Source organism: Bos grunniens, chromosome 6 (genome assembly GCF_055505025.1).
Source record: "Bos grunniens cultivar Pamir isolate PY7600 chromosome 6, Bosgru_T2T1.0, whole genome shotgun sequence".
Lineage (NCBI taxonomy): Eukaryota > Metazoa > Chordata > Mammalia > Artiodactyla > Bovidae > Bos > Bos grunniens.
In genome coordinates this window covers 98,872,920-98,900,077 of record NC_141170.1, presented here as the reverse complement: position 1 = coordinate 98,900,077, position 27,158 = coordinate 98,872,920, and the positions used below count along the sequence as shown (strand labels likewise).

General features: G+C 38.7%; 1 protein-coding gene and 1 long non-coding RNA gene across 5 annotated transcripts in view; one reads left to right on the top strand and one right to left on the bottom strand.

Moving 5' to 3' along the window:
- The window catches only part of ARHGEF38 (Rho guanine nucleotide exchange factor 38), a 151,745-nt gene that overhangs the window by 85,996 nt on the left and 38,591 nt on the right, over positions 1-27,158 (bottom strand). For both annotated transcript variants that reach the window (XM_086406904.1, XM_086406905.1), the window contains exon 2: positions 16,160-16,347. In XM_086406904.1, coding sequence (XP_086263030.1) covers positions 16,160-16,347 — 188 coding nt within the window. The remainder of the gene's footprint in view (positions 1-16,159; positions 16,348-27,158) is intronic.
- Positions 13,646-26,497, top strand: LOC147371078 (uncharacterized). Of its 3 annotated transcripts, XR_015165790.1 has the most exons (4): positions 13,646-13,784; positions 22,994-23,108; positions 25,796-25,898; positions 26,340-26,497. It is a non-coding gene; the product is annotated as an uncharacterized LOC147371078 (long non-coding RNA). The 3 variants fall into 3 exon arrangements; XR_015165788.1 differs by lacking the exon at positions 25,796-25,898; XR_015165789.1 differs by lacking the exons at positions 22,994-23,108; positions 25,796-25,898; positions 26,340-26,497 and adding an exon at positions 14,286-14,477.

Below are 27,158 nucleotides of genomic sequence, written 5' to 3'. Positions count from 1 at the left end.
AAGGGGAGCAAATTGTAAAGAGAAAATTAGGGACTCCGGTTTAACATTAAGTCTGCATTGTCTTGTAGACGATCATGTAGAGGTTCGAATGGGGAGATGAAAATAAGCAAAGCAAGCCTTCAGGGAAAATGTCCAGGCTGGAGATACAATTTATCAACCTTCAGCATGTAGATAGAATTTAAAGGCACGAAACCAGATCAGATCCTCAACAGAGTGAATGGAGACAAAAGAGAGAAGAGGGCCACAGACTGAGCCCTGAGCTACTTCAGCATTTACAGGTAAGGATCAACCTGCAAAAAAGACAAGAAAGATTGAGGAGGAGTCTTTGGAATAGTAGGGAGAAAAACATGGGTATGTGGAGTCCTGGGACACAAAAAGAGATAGCTTTCCTTTCAAATTCTGGTATCATTTTTCTGCTAATGTCTAAAGTAACTGTTTACCGCATAAGTAATTAGCATAACTAATAACAAACTGCCTTCTGTTGTGATCATTTCTAGCACTGCCTTGAAACGTATCTTTGATTGTTACTTGGCCTTTTATGCATTTATGAGTCATTTTCTTGACCATATTATAAACTCTTTTAGGGCAGGATCATGACATAAATTTCCATGATTTCCATGCAGAATTCAACAAAGGGCCTAGACACTTTACAAACATTTAATGTTTTAATTTGCATATTCAACTAAAATGTTCCATTCTCCATGAAATATTGCCTGCTTAATCTATCTGGAAGTGATCTGTCCCTTCTGTGAACTCCAACTGGATTTATTGTCTGCACTTATCAATTGTTGCTTTGCATTCCAAGTTATCTTTTCATAGCTGTGAATCTTGTCACCTCTAACTAGGGATTCTTAACACCTCTAACTAGTCTTTCGATGATGAACGATGAGTCTCACATGTCTTTGTGTATTCCAAATAGCCTCAAATTATTGACTCGTGTAATCAATGATCTTGTCTGAATCTAAAGTACCCTAAATAAGTGTTATTAATAAATACATGTATCCCCAATATATGCTTCCTTTCTGACTTAGTATTTTTCTTTGGAATCCAGGATTCATAGCCCTAGGCACAGCAGTGCTCATCTATGCTTAGTTCACCTATGTGGAAAGGTGCTCCCCATCTCTGGTGTCCTGTTAGAGAGGTTTATAGCATCATTATAATAATCACAGCCACTGAAATTTTGTTGCTTACGTTTACAGATAAAAGCAAATTAAAATAGTGGTTTATGCATCTTAGTTCTGAGCAGTGAGATGATGAGCACGATCTTGTTACTCAGGCTGAAGGGATGACTTTCCTAGATATTAAAATAGATTTTGCCTATCACATCTCTCCTTTTTTTCAATTTTGAGCTTTCCAGATCCTGCACTGAAATGGAAAATGCATTCATTTATCTCCTCACTTGGCCTATCAGGTTTCGATCTGGACAATAGATTATAAAACTTAGAGAAAACTGTAGTTGCCTTAAAATGAAGCTTATGAGGTGATTATAAATGTAACGAACTGGGGGAGAGTTTCCATCACAAAACTGTAATTCAGGGATTTTTTAAAATCCCATATTTTTTTGAGCTGAGGACTTCTGAACAAGCAAAGATAAGAGCTTTTCTTGGCTAGGAAAATAAGTTTCACATACTGGAATATTGATGTATCACTTCCATACCCAAGTAAATCTGAATCCAATCTGACAGCAAACTGTCTTCCAAGATGACGAAACAGAAAGCTTCCTCCCAGGGAAAATCTGAACAGTGATGACTCAATGTCAGTTACGTATTATATGTTAACACAGTGACCTTGTGTTTGGCCGCACTGTTTACTTATGTGATTTTTATTTTTAAATTTAGTGTTCCACAACTATAGCCTTTTCCAAACTGATCGACAAACTTTTTAAAAAGTGAGGAAAACTTCATTGACTTTCTTCCCCCCTTTTCTAATGTGACATCAATTATTTGACCTTATAATGGAGGAACAAAGGCCAGATAATGTAATAAATGTTGAGATTCCACAATGAGTGTAAAAATGAAGTCTTTGATCTTAAAAAACAGGGAGTTCTAACCTGGCCATATCGATCATGAGATTCTTCATTGTGATGAGATCTCAGTAACCATGAAAATCAGTATTCTTTTAAGGTTTGAATATATGTATGTATTTTGGCTGTGCTGGGTCTTCACTGCTGCGCACAAGCTTGCTCTGGTGCGATGAGTGACGGTTACCGTCTAGTTGCGGTACCCGGGCTTCTCATCGTCCTGGCTTCTCCTGTTGCGATCATAGGCTCTGGGCATTTGGCTCAGCAGTTGCTGTTCATGGACTCTAGAGCCTGGACGAGGTAGGCAGCTGTGGCACACGGGCTTAGTTGCCCCTCAGCATTTGAATCTTCCTGAACCAGGATCAAACCCATGTCCCCTTCATTGGCAGGCAGATTCTTAAATACTGGACCATTAGTGAAGTACGAAAATCAGTATTTTCAGAGGATTTAAGGATATATGTATCAATGCCTCAAGCAGATTTCCAGCAAAAGTATAATATTTTAAAGTCAGCACATTAGCTCAGAAAAGCCAGTACAAAGCAGAATCAGAAATTCAAATGCATTTCTGAGTCATTGCTCCCGGCACCTGAATTATGGTTAGTAGGAATTGCTTTGATTTATTCAGATTTTTATTTAATATAGCAATTAAAGTGCTGTGTTTTCTGACTTTCTGGGCAGCTTTCGTTTTTATATTATCAACCTGCCTTTTATCTCTGCACTCACTCTGTGAAGTCTTGTTACTGAGAAGTTTGATCATAGGAGGTGATGGACTGTACAGGGGAAAGGACTAGATTGAGAAGGAGGAAGAAGTGGAGAGAGGGACTTTAGTTGGCTTTTCCCTCCCTTTGGTTTAAAATATAGAAGGATTTCTACTATTCTATGCATAGCACAAGAAAGAGCCGACATATGTAGGCGATTATTAAATAGTACAAATTTTCTTATAAACAACTTAATGTATATCCTTATTCTAAAAATGTAGTCTTTTCCTCCCTGAAATCACAATAAAAAGAGAATTAATTGGAAAGTTTGGCAAAGTAAATAAGGTAGAGTCATAGAAAAGGTTTTTATTCTTGCACATAAAATTTTACATGTATATTTAAAAGGATAATGTAGTTTTAAAAGAGAAAGGAAAAAAGAAAAAATAAGGGCATTATAATTTTAAATTTAACTTTTTATTTTGAAATAATTATAAATTCACATGCAGCTGTTAAAAAAAAATAGAGGGATGCCCTTTACAAATTCCTCCAATTATAATATCTTGCAAGACTCTGTGTGCATTGAATTTTGATATATTATAGAATACATCCATTGGATCATCAAAAAAAGCAAGAGAGTTCCAGAAAAACATCTACTTCTACTTTATTGACTATGCCAAAGCCTTTGACTGTGTGGATCACAACAAACTGTGGAAAATTCTGAAAGAGATGGGAATACCAGACCACCTGACCTGCCTCCTGAGAAATCTGTATGCAGGTCAAGAAGCAACAGTTAGAGCTAGATGTAGAACAACAGACTGGTTCCAAATAGGGAAAGGTGTACAACAAGCCTGTATATTGTCACCCTGCTTATTTAACTTACATGCAGAGTACATCATGAGAAATGCTGGACTGGATGAAGCACAAGCTGGAATCAAGGTTGCCGGGAGAAACATCAATATGCAGATATGCAGATGACATCACCCTTATGGCAGAAAGTGAAGAAGAACTAAAGAGCCTCTTGATGAAAGTGAAAGAGGAGAGTGAAAAAGCTCAACATTCAGAAAACTAAGATCATGGCATCCAGTCCCATCACTTCATGGCAAGTAGATGGGGAAACAGTGGAAACATTGAGAAACTTTACTTTTCTGGGCTCCACAATCACTGCAGATGGTGATTGCAGCCATGAAATTAAAAGTCACTTGCTCCTTGGAAGAAAAGATATGACCAACCTAGACAGCATATTCAAAAGCAGAGACATTACTTTGCCGATAAAGGTCCGTCTAGTCAAAGCTATCAGAGAAGGCAATGGCAACCCACTTCAGTACTCTTGCCTGGAAAATCCCATGGACAGAGGAGCCTGGTAGGCTGCAGTCCATGGAGTCACGAAGAGTCAGACACGACCGAGAGACTTCACTTTCACTTTTCACTTTCATGCATTGGAAAAGGAAATGGCAACCCACTCCAATGTTCTTGCCTGGAGAATCCCAGGGACAGGGGAGCCTGGTGGGCTGCCATCTATGGGGTCTTACAGAGTTGGACACGACTGAAGTGACTTAGCAGCAGCAGCAGCAGCAGTCAAAGCTATAGTTTTTCCAGTAGTCATGTATGGATGTGAGAGTTGGACCATAAAGAAAGCTGAGTGCTGAAGAATTGATGCTTTTGATCTGTGGTGTTGGAGAAGACTCTTGAGAGTCCCTTGGACAGCAAGGAGATCCAACGAATCCATCCTAAAGGAAATTAGTCCTGAATATTCATTGGGAGGACTGATGCTGAAGCTGAAGCTCCAATACTTTGGCCACCTGATGCAACAAACTGACTCACTGGAAAAGACCCTGATGCTGGGGAAGATTGAAGGCAGGAGGAGAAGGGGATGACAGAGGATGAGATGGTTGGATGGCATCACTGACTCAATGGACTTGAGTTTGAGTAAACTCCGGGAGTTGGTGATGGACAGGGAGGCCTGGCGTGCTGCAGTCCATTGGGTTGCAAAGAGTCAGACATGACTGAGTGACTGAACTGGAACTGAACTGAACTGATAGAACATATGAATGGAGTATGGTGATTGCTTGCATAAATAAGACATGTCTATGAAAAATTAATATCTTGATTCTACTTAGTTCAGGGAAATTTCATGGAAGAGATGAGGTTGATTTTTAAGAAAGTTATGGTTAGTGAACTAAGGTGGAATCTGTTTGAGGCCTAGAATACAATCTGAAAAATTTGGAAGTTAACAGATACACGAAGAGTAGCTGGGAGTTTCTATGAGACCAGAATTATCCTAATGCCAAAACCAAACAAGAAAAGAAAACTATGGTCCAGTATCTCTCATGAAGAGGGAAGCAAAAATCACCAACAAAATATTAGCAAATCAAATTTTAAAATGTATAAAAAGGATGATACATTATAACTGAGTGGGATTTATCCAAGGTATGCATTAACAGTTCAATATTCAAAAATCAGTTAATATAATCCAACACACCAGTGGGCTTCCCTTGTGGCTCAGCTGGTAAAGAATCCTCCTGCAATGTGGGGGACCTGGGTTCGATCCCTGGGATGGGAAGATCCCCTGGAGAAGGGAAAGGTTACCTACTCCAGTATTCTGGCCTAGAGAATTTCATGGACTGTATAGTCCATGGGGTCGCAGAGAGTTGGACATGACTGGGTGACTTTCACTATCACATCAGCAGATTAAAAAAGGAAAAAAAATCATATGATCATACGATAGATACAGAAAAGGCATTTGTCAAAATCCAATGTTGAGGAATTGATGTTTTGAATTGTGGTCTTGAGAGTCCCTTGAGAGTCTTGTAGTCAAGACTCTCTCTTGAGAGTCCCTTGGACAGCAAGGAGATCCAACCAGTCCATCCTAAAGGAAATCAGTCCTGAATATTCATTGGAAGGACTGATGCTACAGCTGAAACTCCAATACTTTGGCCACCTGATGTGAAGAACTGATCATTGAAAAAAACCTGGATGCTGGGAAAGATTGAAGGCAGGAGGAGAAGGGGATGACAGATGATGAGATGGTTGGAAAGCATCACCAACTTAATGGACTTGAGTTTGAGTAAACTCTGGGAGTTGGTGATGGACAGGGAAGCCTGGCGTGCTGCAATCCATGGGGTTGCAAAGAGTCAGACACGACTGAGCGACTGAACTGAACTGAACTGAATGTCCATTCATGATTTAAAAAAAACCTCTCAATAAACTAGGAATAGAGAGGTATTTCTTCAACTTGATAAAGAATATCTACAAAACACCTACAGCTAACTTAATGGTGAGAAGCTTGAAGCATATTTACTAAGATCAGGTACAAGGCAAAAGATGTTCCCTCTTATCTCACATTTTCCATGTTGTACTGGAAATTGTAGCTAGTGCACTAACACAAAGGAAATGAAGGGCATACAGATTGGGAAGGAAGACATAAAACTGTCTTTGCTCATAGATTACACTATTGTCTATGTAGAAATACAAAATAATCAACCAAAAATCCTCTTGGAACTAATAAGTGATTACAACAAGATTGCAGGTTACACAGTTAACAGACAAAAGTTAATTGCTTTTCTACATACCAGCAATGAACAAGTGGAATTTGAAATTAGAAACACAATACCATTTACATTAGCATTCTGCAAATGAAATATTTAGATATAAATCTAACAATATATATACAAGACCTGTACAAGGAAAACTAAAAATTCTAATGAGCAAAGTCAAAGAACTAAATAAATGGAAAGACAGTCCATGCTCACAGATTGGAAGACTTGATATTATCAAGATGTCAGTTCCTCCCAACTTGATCAATAGATTCAATGCAATCCTAATCAAAATCCCAACAGTTCTTTTGTGGATATTGATAAACTGATTTCAAAGTTTATATAGTTTATATGAAGAAACAAAAGACCCAGAATAGCCAACACAATATTAAAAAAGAACAAAGTTGGAATACTGACACCATCTGACTTCAAGACTTACCATTAACCTACAGTAAATCAAGATAGTATGGTATTGGTAAAAGAGCAGACAAATAGATTAATAGAAGAGCCCAGAAGTAGAGTCACACAAAGATAGTTAACTTATCTTGGAGAATGGAATAAAGGAAATACAATGGAGCAAAGATAGTCTTCTCAACAAGTGGTGCGGAAACAACTGGATGTCCATGTGTAAAGAAATGAATCTAGACACAGAGTTTACCCTCTTGATAAATTTAACAAAATGGATCATAGAACTAAAAGTAAAATGCAAACCTAAGAAAAACACCTCACATAGGAGAAAACCAGATGATTGAGTACAGCAATGACTTTTTAGGTACATCAACAAAGGTGTGATCCATGAAAGAAATAGTTGATAAGTTGTACTTTATTAAAATTAAAAAACCATGAAAGAGCAGGAGAATGAGAATACAAGCCATAGACTAGGAAAAATGTTCTCAAAGACACATCTGGAAAAGGAATATTAATCAAATATCAAAGAACTGTTAAAACTCAGTAACAGAAAAACAAACAACCCATTTAAAAAATGAACCAAAATATTAATGGACACCTCACCAAAGAAGATCTCTGGATGACAAATAAGCATATGAAAAAATGCTTCACATCCTATGTTACTGGGGAAATGCAAATTAAAGCAATGAGACACCATTAGAATGGCCAAAATCCAGAATACTGATATTACTAAATGCTTGTGAGAATATGAAGCAACAGCAACTCTCAGTCATTGCTGGCAGAAATGCAAAATTGTACATTCACTTTGGAAGACAATTTGGTGGTTTCTTACAAAACTCAACATCTCGTTACCATATGATCGAGCAGTCACATGTCTTGGTTTTCACCCAAGTGGACTCAAAACTCATGTGCACACAAAACTGCACAATGTTGTTGTAGCAGCTTTATCCATAATTGTCAAAGCTTGGAGCAACCGTGATGCCCTTCGGTGAATGGATAAACAGACTGTGGTGCATCCAAACAATGGAATACTGTTCAGTCCTAAAAGAAAGTGAGCTATCAAGCCATGGAAAGACGAGAAGGAATCCTAAAGACATATTACTAAGTGAAAGAAGTCGATCTGAAAAGACTACATACTGTGTGATTACAACTGTAGGACATTCTGGGAATAAGAGAGGATTTTTAGGGCAGTAAAAGTACTCTCCACAATACCTCAATGACACAGCATTGTACATTTGTAAAATTCCATGTGTGTGTACATGTGCTAAGTATCTTCAGTTGTGTCAGAATCTGCAACACTATGGACCATAGCCGGTCAGGCTCCTCTGCCGATGGGACAACGCTAAAAGGCAACCATCATATGAACTATGGATTTTGGGTGGTAACGATATATCAGTGTGCTAATATTCATCAGTTGTAACAAAACCAACACTCTAGTGGCGGATATTGATGATGGGGAGAATTATACATGGTGTCAGGCCAATACAGGAAATCTTCCCTCAACTTTGCTATGAACCAAAAGTGCTCCAAAAAAAATGTCTTTAAAAAAAGAGTAGCTGGATGATAAAAAAAAAAAAAAAAAAAAGGAGGGGAAAAAATTGCATAGTTGCCTGTTAAAAATGAATGACTTATTTTTGGCAACAGTTAAAGTCTTTTAGTGGAGGTGACAGCTAGAGAGGACAATTTTGACAAGACGCTTCTATGACATTTCAAAACTCATGACAAAAAAAATTTGCTCACCTATGATTTCCTCTATTTGTTATGTAAGCAAAGTTTTAACAAATAGCTTTGAGAAGTCTAATTTATCTACCTATCGATCTGTAAGGGCTTCCCTAGTGGCTATATATCGATCTATAAATGAAATATATAAATAAGATATATATAAATGATATATGTATCAATCTATAAGTGAAAACTGGGTCTATTTTAATAATTATTAGATAAAATATTTCTGTCTTGGTTCTTTCATCTTGTTTTTCAGTGAATTATCATGATCATAATTCTGTTCTTTGTTCAGTTAGATTGGTAAAATTTCATTACACGTGATTGTCTAAAATCCTCTTAAGGAGAAGTGGGTGTCTAAGAGCTGAGCTGGGTGGGGATTAGGGAGGAGGTTCAGACAGAACTAAGGTAATCTCAGGGCTTCCTTGGTGGCTAAGTTGCTAAAGAATCTGCCTGCAATGCAGGAGACCTGGGATCGATACCTGGAGAAGAAAATAGCTACCCACTCCAGTATTCTTACCTGGAGAATTCCATATAGCAGCCTTGCACGCTGCAATCCATGGGGTCACAAAGGTCAGACATGACTGAATGAAGAGTATGGTGGTGGTTTTGGAAGGGTAATCTCAGAGAGTGCATCCAAGGAGCAAAGCTAAAATTGAGAGACAGGCAGGCTGTCCAGCGGGTTTGCTACACAGCCTCTGTGCTCTGTATAACTCCTGGGAGCACCTTTCATCTAAAGAGCCATCCAAGGGCTGCATATTGAGGTAGAGCCCAGCTTTGAGGGGTCAAGGCAGACACCAGTTATGTCAAATCAGAAACCTCAGATGAGAGGGCAATCTTCAGAAATTCCCAGAACATGTGCTGAAGCTGCAGTCCCTTTCATGTAGGCCAACAATGGACTCATTCTGGTGAGGAGGGAGTCCTTACAAATATGGCCACTTGGGACTTCCCTGGAGGTCCAGTGGTTAAGACTCCGTGGTTCCACTCCAGAGATCGGTTTGATCCCTAGTTGAGGAACTAGGATCCCGCATGCCACATAGCATGGCCAAAATAAATAAACAGATACTTTTAAAAAATACAGCAAACTCCAAAGGAAAATAAAAATCATTCATCAAACTAAAATGTAGTAACTACAACTTAAAATTCACAGGACAGCAACTGAGCCGTGACTATCTTTTTGCTGTGTGCATGCTTAGTCACTCAGTCATGTCCGACTCTTTGTGACCCTACAGACCATAGCCTGCCAGTCTCCTCTGTCCATGAGATTCGCCAGGCAAGAATACTGGAGTGGGTTGCCATGCCCACCTCTTCAGGTGGGCATTCTATCCCTGGGTCAGGGGCATCTTCCTGACCCAGGGATAGAATGCGCATCTTTTACACCTCCTACATTGGCATGCAAGTTCTTTACCACTAGCGCCACCTGGGAGGCCCACATACAGATTTCCATGGCGTTGCCATATTTGAACAGTATTTTTATTACCATCATGCATTTACATCCTCCTCCTCCCTGGCTCCTTTCAGAGATGATTTGATCTACTCTATGTTCTCTCCTTATGCATAAGCTTCTCTATCAGGGTTGATGCCATAATTTAAGCTATAGCAGCTTCACTCAGGTGGAGGACAGGAGCAGGAAGCTGAATTCCCTGGGCCCCGTGGTCCCTTCCCTCTCTTGCACTTTGAAAACAAAGGGCAAGTTAAGGATTTGTCTTAATTCCTTGCCTTTTGTGTTCTCCTATTCCAGGCCTTCCCTTACCCACTTTGGACCCTGGAGGAGAGGGTTTTGGTAGGATGTCAGTACAGTGTGTCATAGGCCACATATGTCGCACAGTACAACGGCCATCACAACATCTAGACTTGCATGATAATGCTGGTCGGCACCATTTTCCACTTGAGGGCTCTCCATCCAGAGAGAGCTTGATATTGTTCTCAAATGTATGGTCCTTCAATAAAGAAAATAAAATATTTCTCCATTTAAATTAGTACTTGTTATTTGTGGTTTAAAATACAACATGTAAATAAACGTTTTTTGGGGGAAAGTTTCCATAAGGGTATATATATATACATGCACACACATATGTGGTATGATTATAGTATCACGAAATATTTGGGTATGTCCATGATGCTTTTGAACTGTGTTGTTGGAGAAGACTCTTGAGAGTCCTTTGGACTGCAAGGAGATTGGTCCTGGGTGTTCTTTGGAAGTATTGATGCTGAAGCTGAAACTCTAGGACTTTGGCCACCTCATGCGAAGAGTTGACTCGTTAGAAAAGACCCTGATGCTGGGAGGGATTGGGGGCAGGAGGAGAAGGGGATGACAGAGGATGAGATGGCTGGATGGCATCACCGACTTGATGGACGTGAGTCTCAGTGAACTCTAGGAGTTGGTGATGGACAGGGAGGCCTGGCGTGCTGCAATTCATGGGGCTGCAAAGAGTTGGACATGACTGAGTGACTGAACTGAACTGATATATGTCTAGACAATAAACCAAAATATTTATTGTGCTTATTTCTAAGTGGTAAAGCTATACATGTTTATTTTCTTCTATATATTTTTTCAAATGAAAATTATTTACAAAATTGCTGCCAGAAAGAGTATCCCAATTCTAACAGGAAATTGCAACTGAGCTCTTGTCACTACAAAATGATTTGTCCTTTTTTCATAAAATAAAAAAGTCAAGTATAAGTTCACACAATTAGAGCAGATATAAACAAATCCAGAATAATTACACATAACTTTCTTGTTACATAAATGAAAACAGACTAAATGTGTATTCAAATATATACACATAAATAGAATATCCTTGGAAGGATAAAAAGAAGCTGCTAATGATGTTTGTCTCTAGAAAATGAAACTGAATAGCTGTAAGATGTTATTGTGTCCTTGAGATCTTTGGTATTTTTGTATTATCTGAATTTCACAAATTAAAAAAAAAAACTAAAAACATGTATTTAAATTTATCTGACTATGCTTTTCAATCACTTCTTGGTCCTTTCCTTATACATAAAACTGTTTCCACTGTTAGGTTATTCCAGACAGTCATCTGTACCCTGATTCATTCAAGCAAGTTCACTCAGATAAGCACAGGGCTTTTCTCAGTTTTCAACCTCCTTCTTCCAATTTTCACTCTTATAAACTGACTTGCTTCTTCTGGGGCTGAAAAGACATGAATCAGCTGCCTAGAAAGAAGACATGGAGGGAGTACAATGTGGTGAAGAGTCTTCTCAGCAAGAGAAAAGACATCCATCAGATGACTTCCCAAAGTCCCTTCCAGCCTAACCTGTACATGTGAAATATTTATTTATGTTGCCATAAATAAATATTTATTTATGGTTTAGCTAAGCATGGTTGCAGATCATTTCCATAGTAACATGAAAACTATGTATTAGTTTCTAAATTTTGACACCAACTAATGACAGGTGGCCTATGTGGAAAGTCCATGGTATTGAAACAGGACAGAGAGTGAATGTCCAAGGAAAAGGTGGTAAAGTTAATGAACTGGTGGTGTAAATTAACTACCTCAGTATGCAGATAGATTTAGAATGATTTAGATTTAGATTCAGAATCCTCTGAATCCTCTGAATTCCTAAACATGTATTTCACTTGTTGCTGCTGCTGCTAAGTTGCTTCAGTCGTGTCCGACTCTGTGCAACCCCACAGACAGAAGCACACCAGGCTCCCCCGTCCCTGGGATTCTCCAGGCAAGAACAGTGGAGTGGGTTGCCATTTCCTTCTCCAATGCATGAAAGTGAAAAGTGAAAGGGAAGTCGCTCAGTCGTGTCCGACTCTTAGTGACCCCATGGACTACAGCCTACCAGGCTTCTCCATCCATGGGATTTTCCAGGCGAGAGTCCTGGAGTGGGGTGCCATTGCCTTCTCCGGTATTTTACTTAACCAAAGCTTAAAAGCATAATGAAGTGGGAGAAAGGTGGATCTGACATGAGAATTCTGAGAAACCTCCAACTGATCGCTATTATAACATTAGTGGAAAGGACATAGACTACTGGACTGAAGCTAAATTCCACAAAGAGGAAGGCAGAGAGCACTGAAAGATAACTACGCGTTGGGAAGTGCCGGATGTGAAAAATCAACAAGCTATGAACAATCCAGATAGAATGACAAAGGAAATGGTAGTTAGAATTATGAGAATGGTAATTCAAAGTATTAAGAGTCAAAGTTAAACAAGCCAAGTAAATAAACATGTTACATAACAGAAACATTTTATTTTACACGGTCTGAAGCACCAAGTCTTAGCATTGCTCCTAAGAGTTACATAGGAAGCAAAAAAATAAGACAACAGAAGTGAAAAAGCAAGCAAAAATTAAAGCGCATACCCAGGTGTACAGCTCAGGAATGGAATGTACACTGGCGGCACCAGTTTAATTCACCAGTGTAGCTGATGCTCTAAAAGTGAAGACATTCTAAATAAATGTCTTATTCCATTTGATTCAAAAAAAGATTATTAATTCAAAGGAAGGCATTTTCTTGTATATGTAGTCTCTTTTTTTGGTATTGATCATTAACTCATCAAGGGACAGAGCTTTGGCAAATTGTGTTTATTTTAAAACATGTTTCAGTCACACATGCTTTTATACATATTAAATACTTCAGAGTCAACTTAAAAAAGAGAAAGAAGTAAAGACAGAGAATATAGACAATTCTTTTAGGATCAAGGGAGAGTTTTTGTTTGTATTTTTTAAGATAGCCAGTGATGGTGAGAAAAATCCATCCAATAGGCAGAGTAAAACCGATTACACAGGACAGAAAAAGGACACTGGCAGGACCAAAATTGAGGAGTAAGCTTGAGAGGATAAAATCCTGTGAGTAGAGAGGTTCTCCTTAATGAGAAGCAGGATCCACCAGCCAGGTTATATGAGTGGAGATGCAGGTAGGTTTAGATTTTTTGAAGAGTGTGTGAATCTTCTTATTGTGACTATTTTCTCCATGAAATGATGGAAGATGATGCTAACTGAGAGTTAGAAGAGAAAAGAGAGTGTTTGAGGTGTGAGGAGCAAGAAGAAGATATGAAAGAGTCCTTTCAGAGACATTATGGGGGCCCCACTTGAAAAAAATGGTTATGAATTTTAAGAGAGATTGGTTCAGCTGCATATGGTAAAGGTAGAAAGTACACAGACAATTGAACTTCATTAAAGGCAGCTTTTTTTCAGGCAAGTAAATGAAAGAGAGCAAGAAAAGGGAATTGAATTCATCTGCAAGGAGTGATTTTACAGTGAAGGAGCCTGGAAACTACACCAGGTGTGGGCTTGATGAACACGTGAATAGGCAGGGGTGAGCTCAGTAGCTGAGGAGCCCTGGCAGCACTGCTGGAGAAATTGCTCTGGAAATTGCTGGAGACAGGACCAGTGGGAGTGTGCTGAAAGACAGGACATGGGGGTTAGAGAAAGGTAAGCTTGGAATTCTGGTTCAGAAGGCATGAAGTTACTGGTAGTGATGGTTGTAGGATGGGCCCCTGGAGAGAGCGGCTGAGATGGGGTTGAGGAAAGCTCATTGACTATAACGAACAAGTCAAAGAACTGAGTGAAAGGCTGTGCCTGAATGTTGAAATTACTGAAAATGGATGGCAAAATTAGGTACAGAGAGAGAGAAATTATGGAGACAGTGTGTTAGGTATAAAATTTTCTGAAGAATAGGAGTAAGGACTGGACCATAAGGGAGGGTAGATATTTGATAGAGTCTGAGGCCACATGCATTTAAAAATCAACATTTGAGTAAATATGTAAATAAACATTGTATTAACAACCATGACTATCTGCCAGAGAAGAGGTTGCATCAATGCAGCTAGCTTAAATTAAGTGAAAAACACACCAAAAATACTTTAATATATTGAGCAATGAATCAAGAGCAGCTTTTTGTCATGAGTGTAAATGTTATTCTTACTCTTACAGAATTACTAAGAAATTTCCAGATTCATAAAATTGTCTTCTAACATGAAAACTGCAAGAGGATTAAATCGGAATACTAATGAAGTGTTTGGATCAGGACCTGACAAATAGCAATACCTAATAAAAAGTCATGAAGGAGGAAAATGAAAGATGACTCCTGATGAAGGGAAAATGTTTTGCCTATTTGGCCTCTTTGCTTTACACATTGGCCTAAATTTAAAAAAAAAAACAAAAAACCCTTTTACATCAAAGGTCACCTTGATCTACACTGGTTTTCCCTGATTTTTAGACCACTTCATCTGTTATTTCTGAGAAGAGTCTTTTGCTAAGAAATGTAAACTACTGGGGAAGAGGCTTAATAACTGATGTTAGAACAACTGACTTGCCATCTTTTTATAATCTGGGGTACATGTTAAGATGCCAAACCCAGAATCCACAAAGTTGGATATATCTGGCCACTTAAATATGGCAAAAACAAATGAATAAGCCTTAAAGAAGGTTTTGACTTTTTAACCTTGGTCAATGTTAGAAGGCAAAAGACAAACTGAGAAAATCAGCTGCCACATATAGATAAAAGGAGGTTTTATAAAACAATAAGAAAAAGACAAGCCATAATTTTTTTCAAAAGGGCAAAAGATCTGGATATGAATAAGGATTAAAAAGAAGCAGCAGATGAATATATACTTGTCAGAAGAAACCAAAGGTACCTGGTCTTCACTGTTGTTTATAAACCAATAATGCTCAGCTGTAAAGATGATGCAGCCACATACCAGCTCAAGCAATGTGTGTGGCAATGAAAATTAGAACACTGTCAACTTTTTGGTTTTAAGTTGGCAATTTTTATCAAAATCCTAAGCATGCATATCCTTTGACTTAGCAATTCCACTCCTAAGAATTTATTCCAAGCAGATAAGGTGACAATACCCAAAACATGTGTGTTTCAGCATCAGTAATAGTAGAAAAACATTGAGAAGTGTTAGTGGTCATGAAAATAGGTCCAACAGACTGCTGAATGTAACAAGCATATTACAAAATAGCATGTGTGGTTCTGATTATGTTTATCTATAAAATATATGTGAGTGTTTTGATATGCAAGTATCCAAACTGATGTCTGAAAGGATGTTTCCAACCATGTAAATAGTGATTATCATTGAGTCATGGAATTCCTGATCATTTTTACATTCTGGTTTATGTTTTTGCATATTGTTTGAATTGCATGTGAGGACCACTTACCACCTTAGTGATTTAACATATATGTAAGAGAAAATTCTTGTACCTTTATTCTAATTCCCTGAAAAGATCTTGAATAAAGAGGAGGAGAAACATTAACTTATAAACACCTCTATTTTTGTCTTAGGCCAGTTCTGCCTAAGAGAAAATTGTTACCCTACATTCAAGTTCATTTCTATGCTTCATTTTACTTAGCTAATAGGCATAATTCAATTGAGCTCTCAACATAGGGGAGGAAAAAAAACCCACATAGTTTTCTCTTCTGAAAACTTGACCATCTTTAGATCAAATTAAGTGCTTTGTTCTTAAACTGCTTAAAAACTCAACCACTCAGAGTTTGTTGGCAGTTCCATGGGCATTCAAGAAAGAACACATAGAAATTTCAAAGTGGCAAAAACTGAATTTCCATTTCCGCATATCTTAGAATACAGTTTCCCTGATGCTGGGTGTCCCTGTGCTGACAGAAGTCTGAGTCTGGTGATGACTTCTGCTGTCTTGAACCCAGGGCTTCAGGGGAAGGGCCCATTGCTCCTGCCATCGCAGCGATAGAGGATAAGGATCCTCGGATACACTTGGGTTCTGTGATTTCCCGGTTCTGGTGATCCTATTTAGGATGGGGCTGGAGGGACCCTCAAAGTTGCATTTACCTGTTTATTTCTCAAGGGCTGAACCACTTCTCGAACGCACAGCTCTAGATCATTGAGATAGTCCTTTTCCGTCTGTATCAGCTCCTTGATGATTTTCGCACGCTTTGCCATCATTCTCTGAATCTGATGCTCATCCTCCTGAGTTAGGGTCTCAGCTGTGGAACACCCAGCCTGTGGCGTCATCTTTTCTGTTAAATGAAAATGTGTATTAATACACCTGAGACATTCTGTTAGGATTTCTTGTTCATTTGTTACAAACATCCATCACTGCAGAATTGTTGTTAGCAAGGAAGAAGGCTTAGGTGTCTTCACTTGTGTTCTTGGAAAGTGATGTGTAGATGTTCTCCTTCAGGCTGGAATGCTGTGAAACTGTGAGCAGGAGTGGCGTTTCAGAAAGAATATCTCTAACAAGTCAGTTAAAAAATACTTGACATGTCTCGTCTTTAAAATACCCCATTGCTATTATAATAGATTATAAACCTGATCTTCAGCTAGAGGTAAAAATGTATAAAATCCTAGTATGGAACTTCTCGACACATTTCCTTTTAAATCAAGGGAAGATTTTTTAATTTGTGAATGGAACACTTTCCAATTTTGTATCTATTAAAAATAATTGTCCCTCATTCTAAGTAGGTGGTATGCAAATCTCCATAATATGGAAAATAATTACATGTGATTGAGATTTGTCTTTCAGTTCACAATCAGAATCCATGAGGAGTGAGGCAGTGGTAGGTTAAATACATTTCAACCAAGATTTCTTATGCCTCATCTTCAATACTATGCATATCTTGTTATTGCAAAATTTTTGAACTGCCAAATGGAAATATTTGATAAAAAAATCACAGTGCTCAGGAGATGTTGAAATAAGTGGGAAGGCTCACATGTAGCCAGGGTTTTATAGAAGGTATAATGTGAGCAAGCTAAATATCTTCAAGGATGAGTTTCCCACAGTGATGTAAAGTTTTGGAAGCCACAAACTAGGTCACAGATGAAATCAGAGCAGTGATAGATAGTGGGGCAGCGAGTATGTGTGTCTGTAAATGAATTCACTTCAGACTTGAAGTCATTACAAACTTAATTTTCATCATAGTCTCTGTAGTTGCAGAAGTAACTTTATTTCCTTTAAAACCAATATGATTCTAGTAACTGAAAAGTAAGACCTTTTTAGGGCTTCCCAGGTGGCATTAGTGGTAAAGAACCTGCCTCCCAATGCAGGAAACTTAAAGAGATATGGGTTTGATCCTTGGGTGGGGAAGATTCCCTGCATGGCAACCCACTTCAGTGTTCTTTGCCTGGAGAATCTCATGGACAGAGGAGCCCAGTGGGCTATGGCCCATAGAGTTGCAGGATCTTCTCTTGGCTGACTCCAGAAAGAGCCAAGACAACTGAAGAAATATAATAGCAGAGCTAATGATTCCATGTAAAGAGAGACTGCCCCAAGAATGTGAAGAGACACAAGAAGTATTGAGCACTCCTTTCTCTCTTGCTCAGTAATTTCAGGAGTCCAGGCAGAGGCTGGAATGATGCTGTGAAGGTAATTCCATCATTAGTTTGAAAGGTGTACTAGTTTGGTTTTTGAACAATCCTGACTTGAAGGTGAATATGCTTCTGGGTCATTTGCCTGGAAACTATTCTTCCTTCCTCAGGAAAGAAGGATTTGACAAATACCATCTAAGAGCACATGGTTTTACAAAGGTTGGGCCATTCAGTGCTAGAGAAATAATCTATATCAGTTATTGAAGGAGAGAATCGTGGAAGGAGCTTTCATATCTTGAAGCAAATTTTGAGAATTTGGGGGTGCTTGATAATTTATAGTACTCTTATTGGAAGGTATAAAAATCTTGTCTTTCAGCACCCCAGATTCGAAGGAAAAGTTATAGTGAGATGTCAGTATTGTAAACTATTTTGGATATAAAAGAGGAGGGCAGGGCTGGAGGTGAGGAGATATGCAGTGAGCAGATTGTATTTGTAACCTGATCTTGTGACCTGTGTGAGCCTCCTTTTGACTGATCCTTTTAAAAGCTGGGGGGTTGGAAGTCAAAGGGCAACAGGGAATAATGGGGGTTCAAATAATCTGTCAGTTTTGGGGGACTAGCAAAGAGAAGGGAGTCTTTTCTGATTTTTGGCCAAGAAATATTCTAAAAATACATTCTCAGGTTTTTGTTAGTTCTCAATTCTGGAACTCAATTACTACATCAATTACTACTCAATTACTACTTCAATTTAATTTACTTTACCAATTTCTCCAGTTGCTGCACTTTAAATGTACAATCCTAGATTTATTAATGAAAAATTATATGTTCTAATCCTGCACAGTATCTTGTTCAGAACCAAGTTAGGAGGTCACAGTGGTGGAAATAGTGTTAGTCAAGATATTTAACTTCAGAAACTTTTCTGTTCAGGTATAAAAACCTTCTGAGAGAATTCAGAGTGGCGTGATCTTGTGAGCTATCTTGTTTGCTCTTTTGACTCAAGTTTATTGTGGGAACAAAGACTTACATCATTTTCCCATCCAGTCTCTAAACACGTTCTACGTCTGCATTTCTTAAACCAACAAACTCTTCATGATACACTGTGAGCACAAGCTTTGTTGTTATAAGGTCCTTCTTGACCTTTAAAACTTTTATCTTTTAGTTATACAGTGTTTTTACATATACTGTGTTTTTATATAAAACTATTTGTAACACATGAATACAACCAACATAGATTACCAAGTCAGCAGTCAGCTATGATCATCTTTTATTTCTAGATAAAGCCACAGAGGAGCTGAATGTTTAGGAAAGAAGGAAAAATAAAACTTCCAAAATGACTATTTTCCAGGAGCTAGCATAAACTAATGGAGATGACAATGGCACCCCACTCCAGTACTTTTGCCTGGAAAGTCCCATGGATGGAGGAGCCTGGTGGGCTGCAGTCCATGGGGTCACTAGAGTCGGACACGACTGAGCGACTTCCCTTTCACTTTTCACTTTCATTCATTGGAGAAGGAAATGGCAACCCACTCCAGTGTTCTTGCCTGGAGAATCCCAGGGACGGGGAAGCCTGGTGGGCTGCCGTCTATGGGGTCACACAGAGTCGGACACGCCTGAAGTGACTTAGCAGCAGCAGCAGCAGCATAAACTAAAAGATTGTGCCAAAACTAAAGGGAAATGGAAGCTAAAAGAACATTTAGATAGTCTTGAAACTTAAGCGGCAGACCAGTGGTTAAGACTTTTTGCCTTCCAGCACAGGGAGTACGGGTTCAATCCCTGCTTAGGGAGTTGGGATCCTTCATGTTTCGTGATGAAAGACCCAAACATAAAACAATAGAAGCAATATTGTAGCAAATTCAATAAAGACTTTAAAAATGGCCAACAGCAAAAAAAAAGAAAAAAAAAATCAAAACTAAAAAACCCCATTTAGTTTGTTTTAACCAGAATATTGCTACCATGCATGAAAACTGTAACATGTAAATGATCCTCAACTCCAGCCTCTTTCTTTCACCCTCAAGTTTTATTTTTCCAGCAGTGATGATGAATTTTCACTATTCTAGCCACAAATTTCATGAGGAACATATGTGGAAATTCTTGGCCAAGGAAGTTTATGTAAAAGGATTTTGCAGCAGTTTGGGGAAAAGATAATCAGACTTAAGATCAGCTTTGCCACTCTTCACAGAGAAAACTTGGTGGATAAAAAAAATAGTTAACCTTACACAGCCTCAGTTTCTTCATCTGTAAACTAGGAGCGAAAACCATCACATTAAATGAGCAACTGTATATGGAAGTTCCATAGGGTCTTTAAAACCATATAAATGTTAGTTATTTCCAGACACGGGAATAATAGGCTTCCTTTTTCTCTACTCTTGACCTTTTCCACCACCTAGGGCAAATAACGATCTCATTATTTTATAGTTATCAACTTGGCAAGAAAAATGTATGACTTGAAGTGGGTGGACAGCTATGTTCAGATGGGAGAGAAAGAGAAATAGGGGCATAGCTCGCGGAGGAAATTGAGACTAGAGCTGACGTTTGGAATCCTGCGTAGCTTTCCTGGGCTAGCTGTGTGCGTGGGGAGAACCCTCATCTTTTTGAGGGGTGAAAAAGCCCCCAAAGGTTGCTTGTGTGGGGCGTGGTTGAGGAGGTTGATGACAGTCTTCACTGATAGCCCATGTTTTGCTTAGAGTTTGTGTGCGCTCTTTCTGCTTTGCTATTGTTGCTGTTGCTATTGCTGCTGCTGTTATCGGGGTGATTTGAAGGAGAGGTAAGTAGTTTTTTCAAGCTATAAAATTATATTTTTGAGGTTAAGTGCCTAGACTTTGTGTCAGACTTCCTGAGTTCAAATTCCACCTCTAACATTAGATATGTGACCTTGAACAAGTTATTTAACTCTCTGTGCACCAGTCTCCTCATCTGTAAGTTAAGTGATTGTAGAAGATGAAATGAGTTAATGTTTGTTAAGTACAATAGTGTCTTTAAAATAGTAGATACTCTGTAAATGTTTGCTATTATTATTAGAGGCAATTCCTGTTTATTAGCTATAATATAGTTTTCCCTGTATTTTTAGCTGTATTCTAATTTAGTGTGTAACCTTCTCAAAATATTTTCATGCACATGTAAATGTACATACAGAAGTTACAATAGATATTTTTTGGTGAGCATATTATATGTGTGTATATATGTATATATATACACACATATATACATGTATATACACTTATCTTTATTCTTTACAATAACAGTATGATCATCAGACACTGCCATTTATTTGCCTGAGCAATATTTAGTCTCCCACTTTTTAAAAATAAATTGAACTCTGAATAGATAAAAATGTTTACTTCTTAGATTGTTTTTCAAACTATGTCTCATTTATGGCAAATAAGATGTTAAGCAGAAATCTCTGAGAGTGGTTTCGGGAGTTTTTAAAAAGCAAATTTGGCTGGGATTCTGCTTCTTCCATCCTCCACCCCTTATGGTTCTTGCCTTCTTTTTATTGTCTGGAATGTGAATGTGAATCCTGGAGGGGTGGCAGCCATGATGGAACATGAAGTACTAGTCACAAAGATTAAAGCTATACACAATGGACAGCAGTGTGTGGAAAGATGTGAAGTATCTCTTTACTCCTAGACTTCTTGTATGAGACACATAAATATCCATGTGTTAGGTCACATTTTTTTCTGTTCTTTTTATTCTTATGAGATAGATATTTTGATATCTAGAAATTCGAGTGCTGCAAATAATGCAACCTATGTGAAACTGACCTAGCAGGGGAGGAAGGCTATCAGGAGGACATTTGTAGTCTGGAGAGTTGGTTACCATTAAAATCTAGTGGCAAAGTATTTGGTAAATGTATATTTCTGCATACCAAGACACATAATTAGGGAATTGGTAGAAAATCAAAATGTTAGCATGTTTTGATTCTTCCTTGTCACTTTCAACAAAAGCTTACCAATGAGATATGAGCTCAGACCACAGCTAGCCAATCTACAAAAACAGATGGATGAAAACACCCAAAAAAGATATTCTGCTGGTGGCCTATAATTTAAATAGCCCGAAAGTCCCAAAATTGATTGAAAATGCCAACCACTGCCATTCTTAAAGGAAAGCCCAGGAAATAGCTTCAGGAGAAGATGAGAGTGATGTCTCAGGGCTGCTGCTTCCATGAAGAGTACTCTGCCATTACAGAGAGGGAAAGCATACCAGCCTGGATAAATTTTAATGGTGTCTGAGAGATGGCCAGAGGCCATCAGGCTAGGGAAATTCTATTAATGTCAGATCCACCTTCTTGGGCCTCATCCCTGAGTCTGACTCATGGTTCTCTGCTAATACCCTGCTGCACTTCTGAATGGAGAGACTTCTGGGTTTTGGAAAGTATCTCTGGGCATTAGTGGTCCTGACTTACCTCTTAATTATTGATATACTTTCTCCTGGTTTCTATAATCTGGATTCTTGCTCACTGTAATAGGCAGAAAATGGTCTTTCAAGGATGTCCACATCTTTGTCCTCGTAACTTGTGAGTACGTTACCTCACCCGGCAAAGGAGGCTTTGCTGATGTGACTAAGGTTACAGACTTTGAGATGGGGAAGTTATCCTGGATTCTCCTGGTGGACCCAATCTAATCACATTCACCATTCAAAGAAGAAGAGAGCAGAGGATAGGTGAAGACTGTGAGGGACTTAACTCACCATTGCTGGTTTTTGAAGAGAGAGGAAGAGGGCCTAAGGGCCAAGGAACGTGAGTGGCCTTCAGAAGGTGAGAACAGGCCACCAGGAAATAGGAACCAACAATCTGAAGATTGAGGAATGGCTTTCCCTCTCAAACCTCCAGAAAGGAGCATGGCTCTATTGACACCTTGCTTTCAGCTGTGAGACTAGTAAGCAGAGACTCTGGACTTCTAACCTGCAGAAGCTGAGACAATACGTTTGTGATAAACTACTGTATTTGTGGTGATTTGTTACAGAGGTGATAGGAAACCAGAATCCCTAAATAATCTGACCCCTGAGAGATCAGTCTCTGTTTAGACTACCCTTTTAAGAACATTGAACTACACGTTGTAAGATTCCTTCCAATTTTCCATGTTTATCACTGAGTCTTCCTGAACTACTTGTCCAAGATTGCCTGCATCCCAGTAGCGTGAGCTTTGATAATGAAATAGACATGAGATTGTCAGTTAGATGTTTTCTGTCAATACAGTTTTTCATTTTTCCTCAATGTCTTGGTTTCCAGTATAGGCCATAAAAACCACCCTTGGACCATAGGTACAGAATTGGACAGAAATTTTCCATTTGAGAGACATCAACAATAAAGCAGAGAGTCCCTGTGATCTGATGAATTACTGTATTGAATTCATTTTAATAGTTTCCCAGAACAACCACACAACGGCCCCAGTGGCGCAGTGGCTTTGAAGGTTACAGCGATGACAACAGCAAAGAGAAGAAATGAACAACTATAGAGGAAAGGCACGCCGTTTCAGGTATATTCCACAGATCCTGAAAGTGAGTGAGTGAGTGAGTGAAGTCGCTCAGTCGTGTCCGACTCTGCGACCCCATGGACTGTAGTCTACCAGGCTCCTCCCTCCATGGGATTCTTCAGGCAAGGGTACTGGAGTCGGTTGCCATTTCCTTCTCCAGGGGATCTTCCCAACCCAGGGATTGAACCTGGGTCTCCCGCATTCCAGGCAGACGCTTTAACCTCTGAGCCACACAGATCGTGAAAAATGAATCCTGACTTCCTGGTAGAGACTCAGAGAGTTTACAGAACAACAGATAAAACATTTAAAACTATTTAAATGAATGAATAAGCCTTCAAAAATGGTTAAGAAGTCCTCTGAGGTCTGGAGTAAACTTGAAGCTCAGACCAGGGAATTAAGTTTGGAGGCTGCAACTACCAATTACCCTGGAGACATCTACAGACACTGGTGTCCTGGGAAGATGGGAACTCTGCGTGTTCACGATGAGGAGACAGGGCATGTTAGAGATGGGATCTGGGCGAGATCTCTGGGCACGGGGGGAGCCTGTTTAGACAAACAGCATAAAGCCAGGAACAGAAAGGAAATATACCCAAGGAAAGGTGAACTGGTTCAATACAAATAATGCTCCAGTGGGAGAGACAGCAGTAAAAATTGTCTTATCCATGGCTTTGAGTAATGATAGAAGAAAAAAAAAAAAAAAGCGGGGGCAGGAAGGAATGTTCCCTAATAATTCCAGAACAGTAATTGGCTCTTATGTGGGTTTGGGGCCTGGATTCAATGACTGTTTAACAAATGATTAAGGGCCTATTATAAGCCTGAAAGTGTTTCAGCAGTTGAGGATACAGTAATTTTAAAAATATGTTTTTAAAAATCCGTTTTCTCATGGAGATAAATTTTAGTGGAGGAAGAAGAATATAAGTAAGTTATTTAGTATACAAAAGGTAGTAAGTGGTATGGAGGAAAATACAGCCATAAGGGAAATACTCAAAAGGTATGAAATTTTAAAAAAGACAGCAGGGAAGTTCTCAAATTAAGCAAAGACTTGAAAGGGGACAAAGAGTAATGCATATATCTGACTCCTTCCTGGTCCTTGAACAGGGCATACACACTCTCACCTTAAAACTTTCCACTGGTTGGGTCCTCTGCTAAAAACTGTGTACCCTAGATACATGAATGACTGAAGTGGTAGGTGGCTGAGAGGGAGTAGGAGATACCGGAGGAGAGGGCAATTTTATAAGTATTTTAAACTTTTAAACATCTTTGTAGTGTTGCAGAAAATGTAAAGGCATTAATGTAATTTAGATATTTTTCAATTAAGAATACATGTCAAAATTTCGAGGCCAACTATTAAAATAATAAAAATACTATGTAAAGACATATTACCAACAAAGGGATAACAATTAGACTCGTAGCTGCCTTTACATCAGCATTGCCACAAACCGTGACATAGTAGAGTAATGCCTTTAGAGAGCTGAGAGAAAAATAACTGAAATAACTGTTGAGCTGCCTAGCAAAACCTTCTCAAAAATGACGGTAAAATAAGCACATTTTAGAAACATAAGATCTTAGTTTACCACCAAAAGAGCCTCATTAAAAGTAATTCTACATGTACCTTGCCCAGAAGGCTGGGAGCTTTCCAGGTGGCCTTCGTGTTACAGAACTTGCCTGCCAATGCAGGAGACATAAGAGATGTGGGTTGGATCCCTGGGTCAGGAAGATCCCCTGGAGGAGGGCATGGAAACCCTCTCCAGTATTGCCTGGAGAATCCCATGGACCGAGGAGCCTGGCGGGCTACAGTCCATGGGGTCGCAAAGAGTCGGACATGATAATAAAGTGACTTAGCATGCATGCGTGCACAGAGTGCTGAGCCACCAGAGAAGCCCACTGAGAGGGCAGATGGTCCCATAGGGGATAAGGAAGTGCAAAAAGGAATAGGATATAAATAAACAGGGAAAGATAAATCATATGGAATATTAATCTAGAAAGAAGGAATCTGAATAGGTGGAGAGGTTATGTTAGAACAGAAACCAATGAAACTGATAAAACTGTCTCATCTTTCTAGTTCTGAAATATTTAATTGCCTTTTATGTTTTACACATTGTAAAAAGGAGCACACCTAAACACATTATAGAGAAATTTTTAAACTCTAAGTATTAAGAGAAACTCTTATAAGATTCCTGAGAGAAAAAAATTCAGGTGAGGGTAGCACTTGAATTAAATTTCATATGTAACGGTGGATGCTAGAATTCACTGGAATCAGGTATAAAGGATTCTGAGAAGAAAAGATTTTGATTTTTGCCCCCTTGTTATGTATCATTTATGTGAAAAGGCCACTACTTTAAAGTACAGGAGAATCTGGCAAATAGCCACCCTTGTAGTCTCTCTGAAAACATTACTTTAGTAAGAGTACCAGTTAAGTGGAGATAGGACCCAAACATCTCAGTAGAGCAGGAGACGAAACGAGAGAGACTTCTTGTAGAGACTCACTCTCTCCAAACTCCCAACAAAAACATTCAACAAGTAATAGGATATTGCTAGTGGGCTCCCGTCTATGGGGTCGCACAGAGTCGGACATGACTGAAGTGACTTAGCAGCAGCAGCAGCACAAAGTTTAGCAGTATCAGTACTTTGAGGCTAGGAGTTCTTTGGAGAGAGAAAAGATGGGCAAAAATGCTCACTCTTGTGTCTAGAGAGAAAACAAGGCCTTGGAGGAGTTTGGATCAAAGACCGGAGGCCTACAGCTCCTGCTGCTGTCCAAAAGGCTCTGATATAAGTCCAGAAAGGCAACCTAAGGTGAGCAAATAGAGCGGGTATTTTATCAAAGCAGAACTAATGCAAGAGATAAAGGAGAACATCAATAAGTATGAGGGTAATGAGACTGAAACAGATGCAAATAGAACAGACACACAAATGACCTTATGAGTATATTAATTTTTTTCTCAAAATTTAACGTTTATTATAGTAACTTCAAAAAAAAGAAAAAGAGTTTCAATGTCAGAAGCAAGTCATGTTTCAAAGACAAAATGGTTTGGATTTGGAGCACAAGACAATTTAAACAAAAGGGACCTTCTCCTCTTCAAAAAAGAGAAAAAAACTTTACAGGAGTTTAAAAAAATCACATAGAAAGGAAAGCTTATAAAAACGAGAACCTGATGTATAAACAGCATAACTGTTTCAAATATTATACTGGTGATGGAATGACCTTCAGAGTTACTATATCCTTGTATCTTGCAGGAACTTGGACTGTACATCATGTACCGCACACATAACTAATGCACTTTAGCTTGGCTTCTTTCTATCATGTTCCATATGTGTGCTGCATCAAATTTCCTGGCAAAAATGTTATTTCAAGGTAATGTGTATAATAAAATGTTCTCTTGGTTTCATAACAATATTATTTCTCCTTTGACAATATCATTAGAATAATGCCCACATTGATTGATACTCACCTGCCAATTCAAATAGAAACATATGTTGTGGATAAAAATAGTCACACACACTTTCTCCCTCATAAAATATAAAGACTAAAGTGACTTCTCGGTGAAACTCAATATAAAACATCAAAAATATTACTGAAGAAGCAGGGGATAATCTTAAGACTCATTTCTTATTTAAATAATTTCAATAATAATATTTTCCTCTTATACAAAAATATATTCTTTTTCCCCCTATCATTGCAGCAAATATAGATAACATAAAATTCACCATGTCAACTAGTTTTTTCAAGGGCATAGTTCAGCAACATTAAGTGCATTCAGATTGTTGTATAACCATCACCACCATCCTTCTCCAGAAGTTTGTCATCTTCTCAAAGGGAAACCCACATCCATTAAACAGTAACTCCCTGTTTCCTCCTCCCCCAGCCACCATTCTACTTTTTGTCCAATGAATTTGGCTACTGTAGGTCCCTCATATAAGCAGACTCATAGAACTTTTTTTTATGAATGGTTTATTTCACTTAGCATAATGTCTTCAAGTTCATCTGTGTATAGTAGATGTCAGAATGGTCTTCCTTTCTTTAGGCAAGAATATCAAATGGGAAAAAGTCACTCT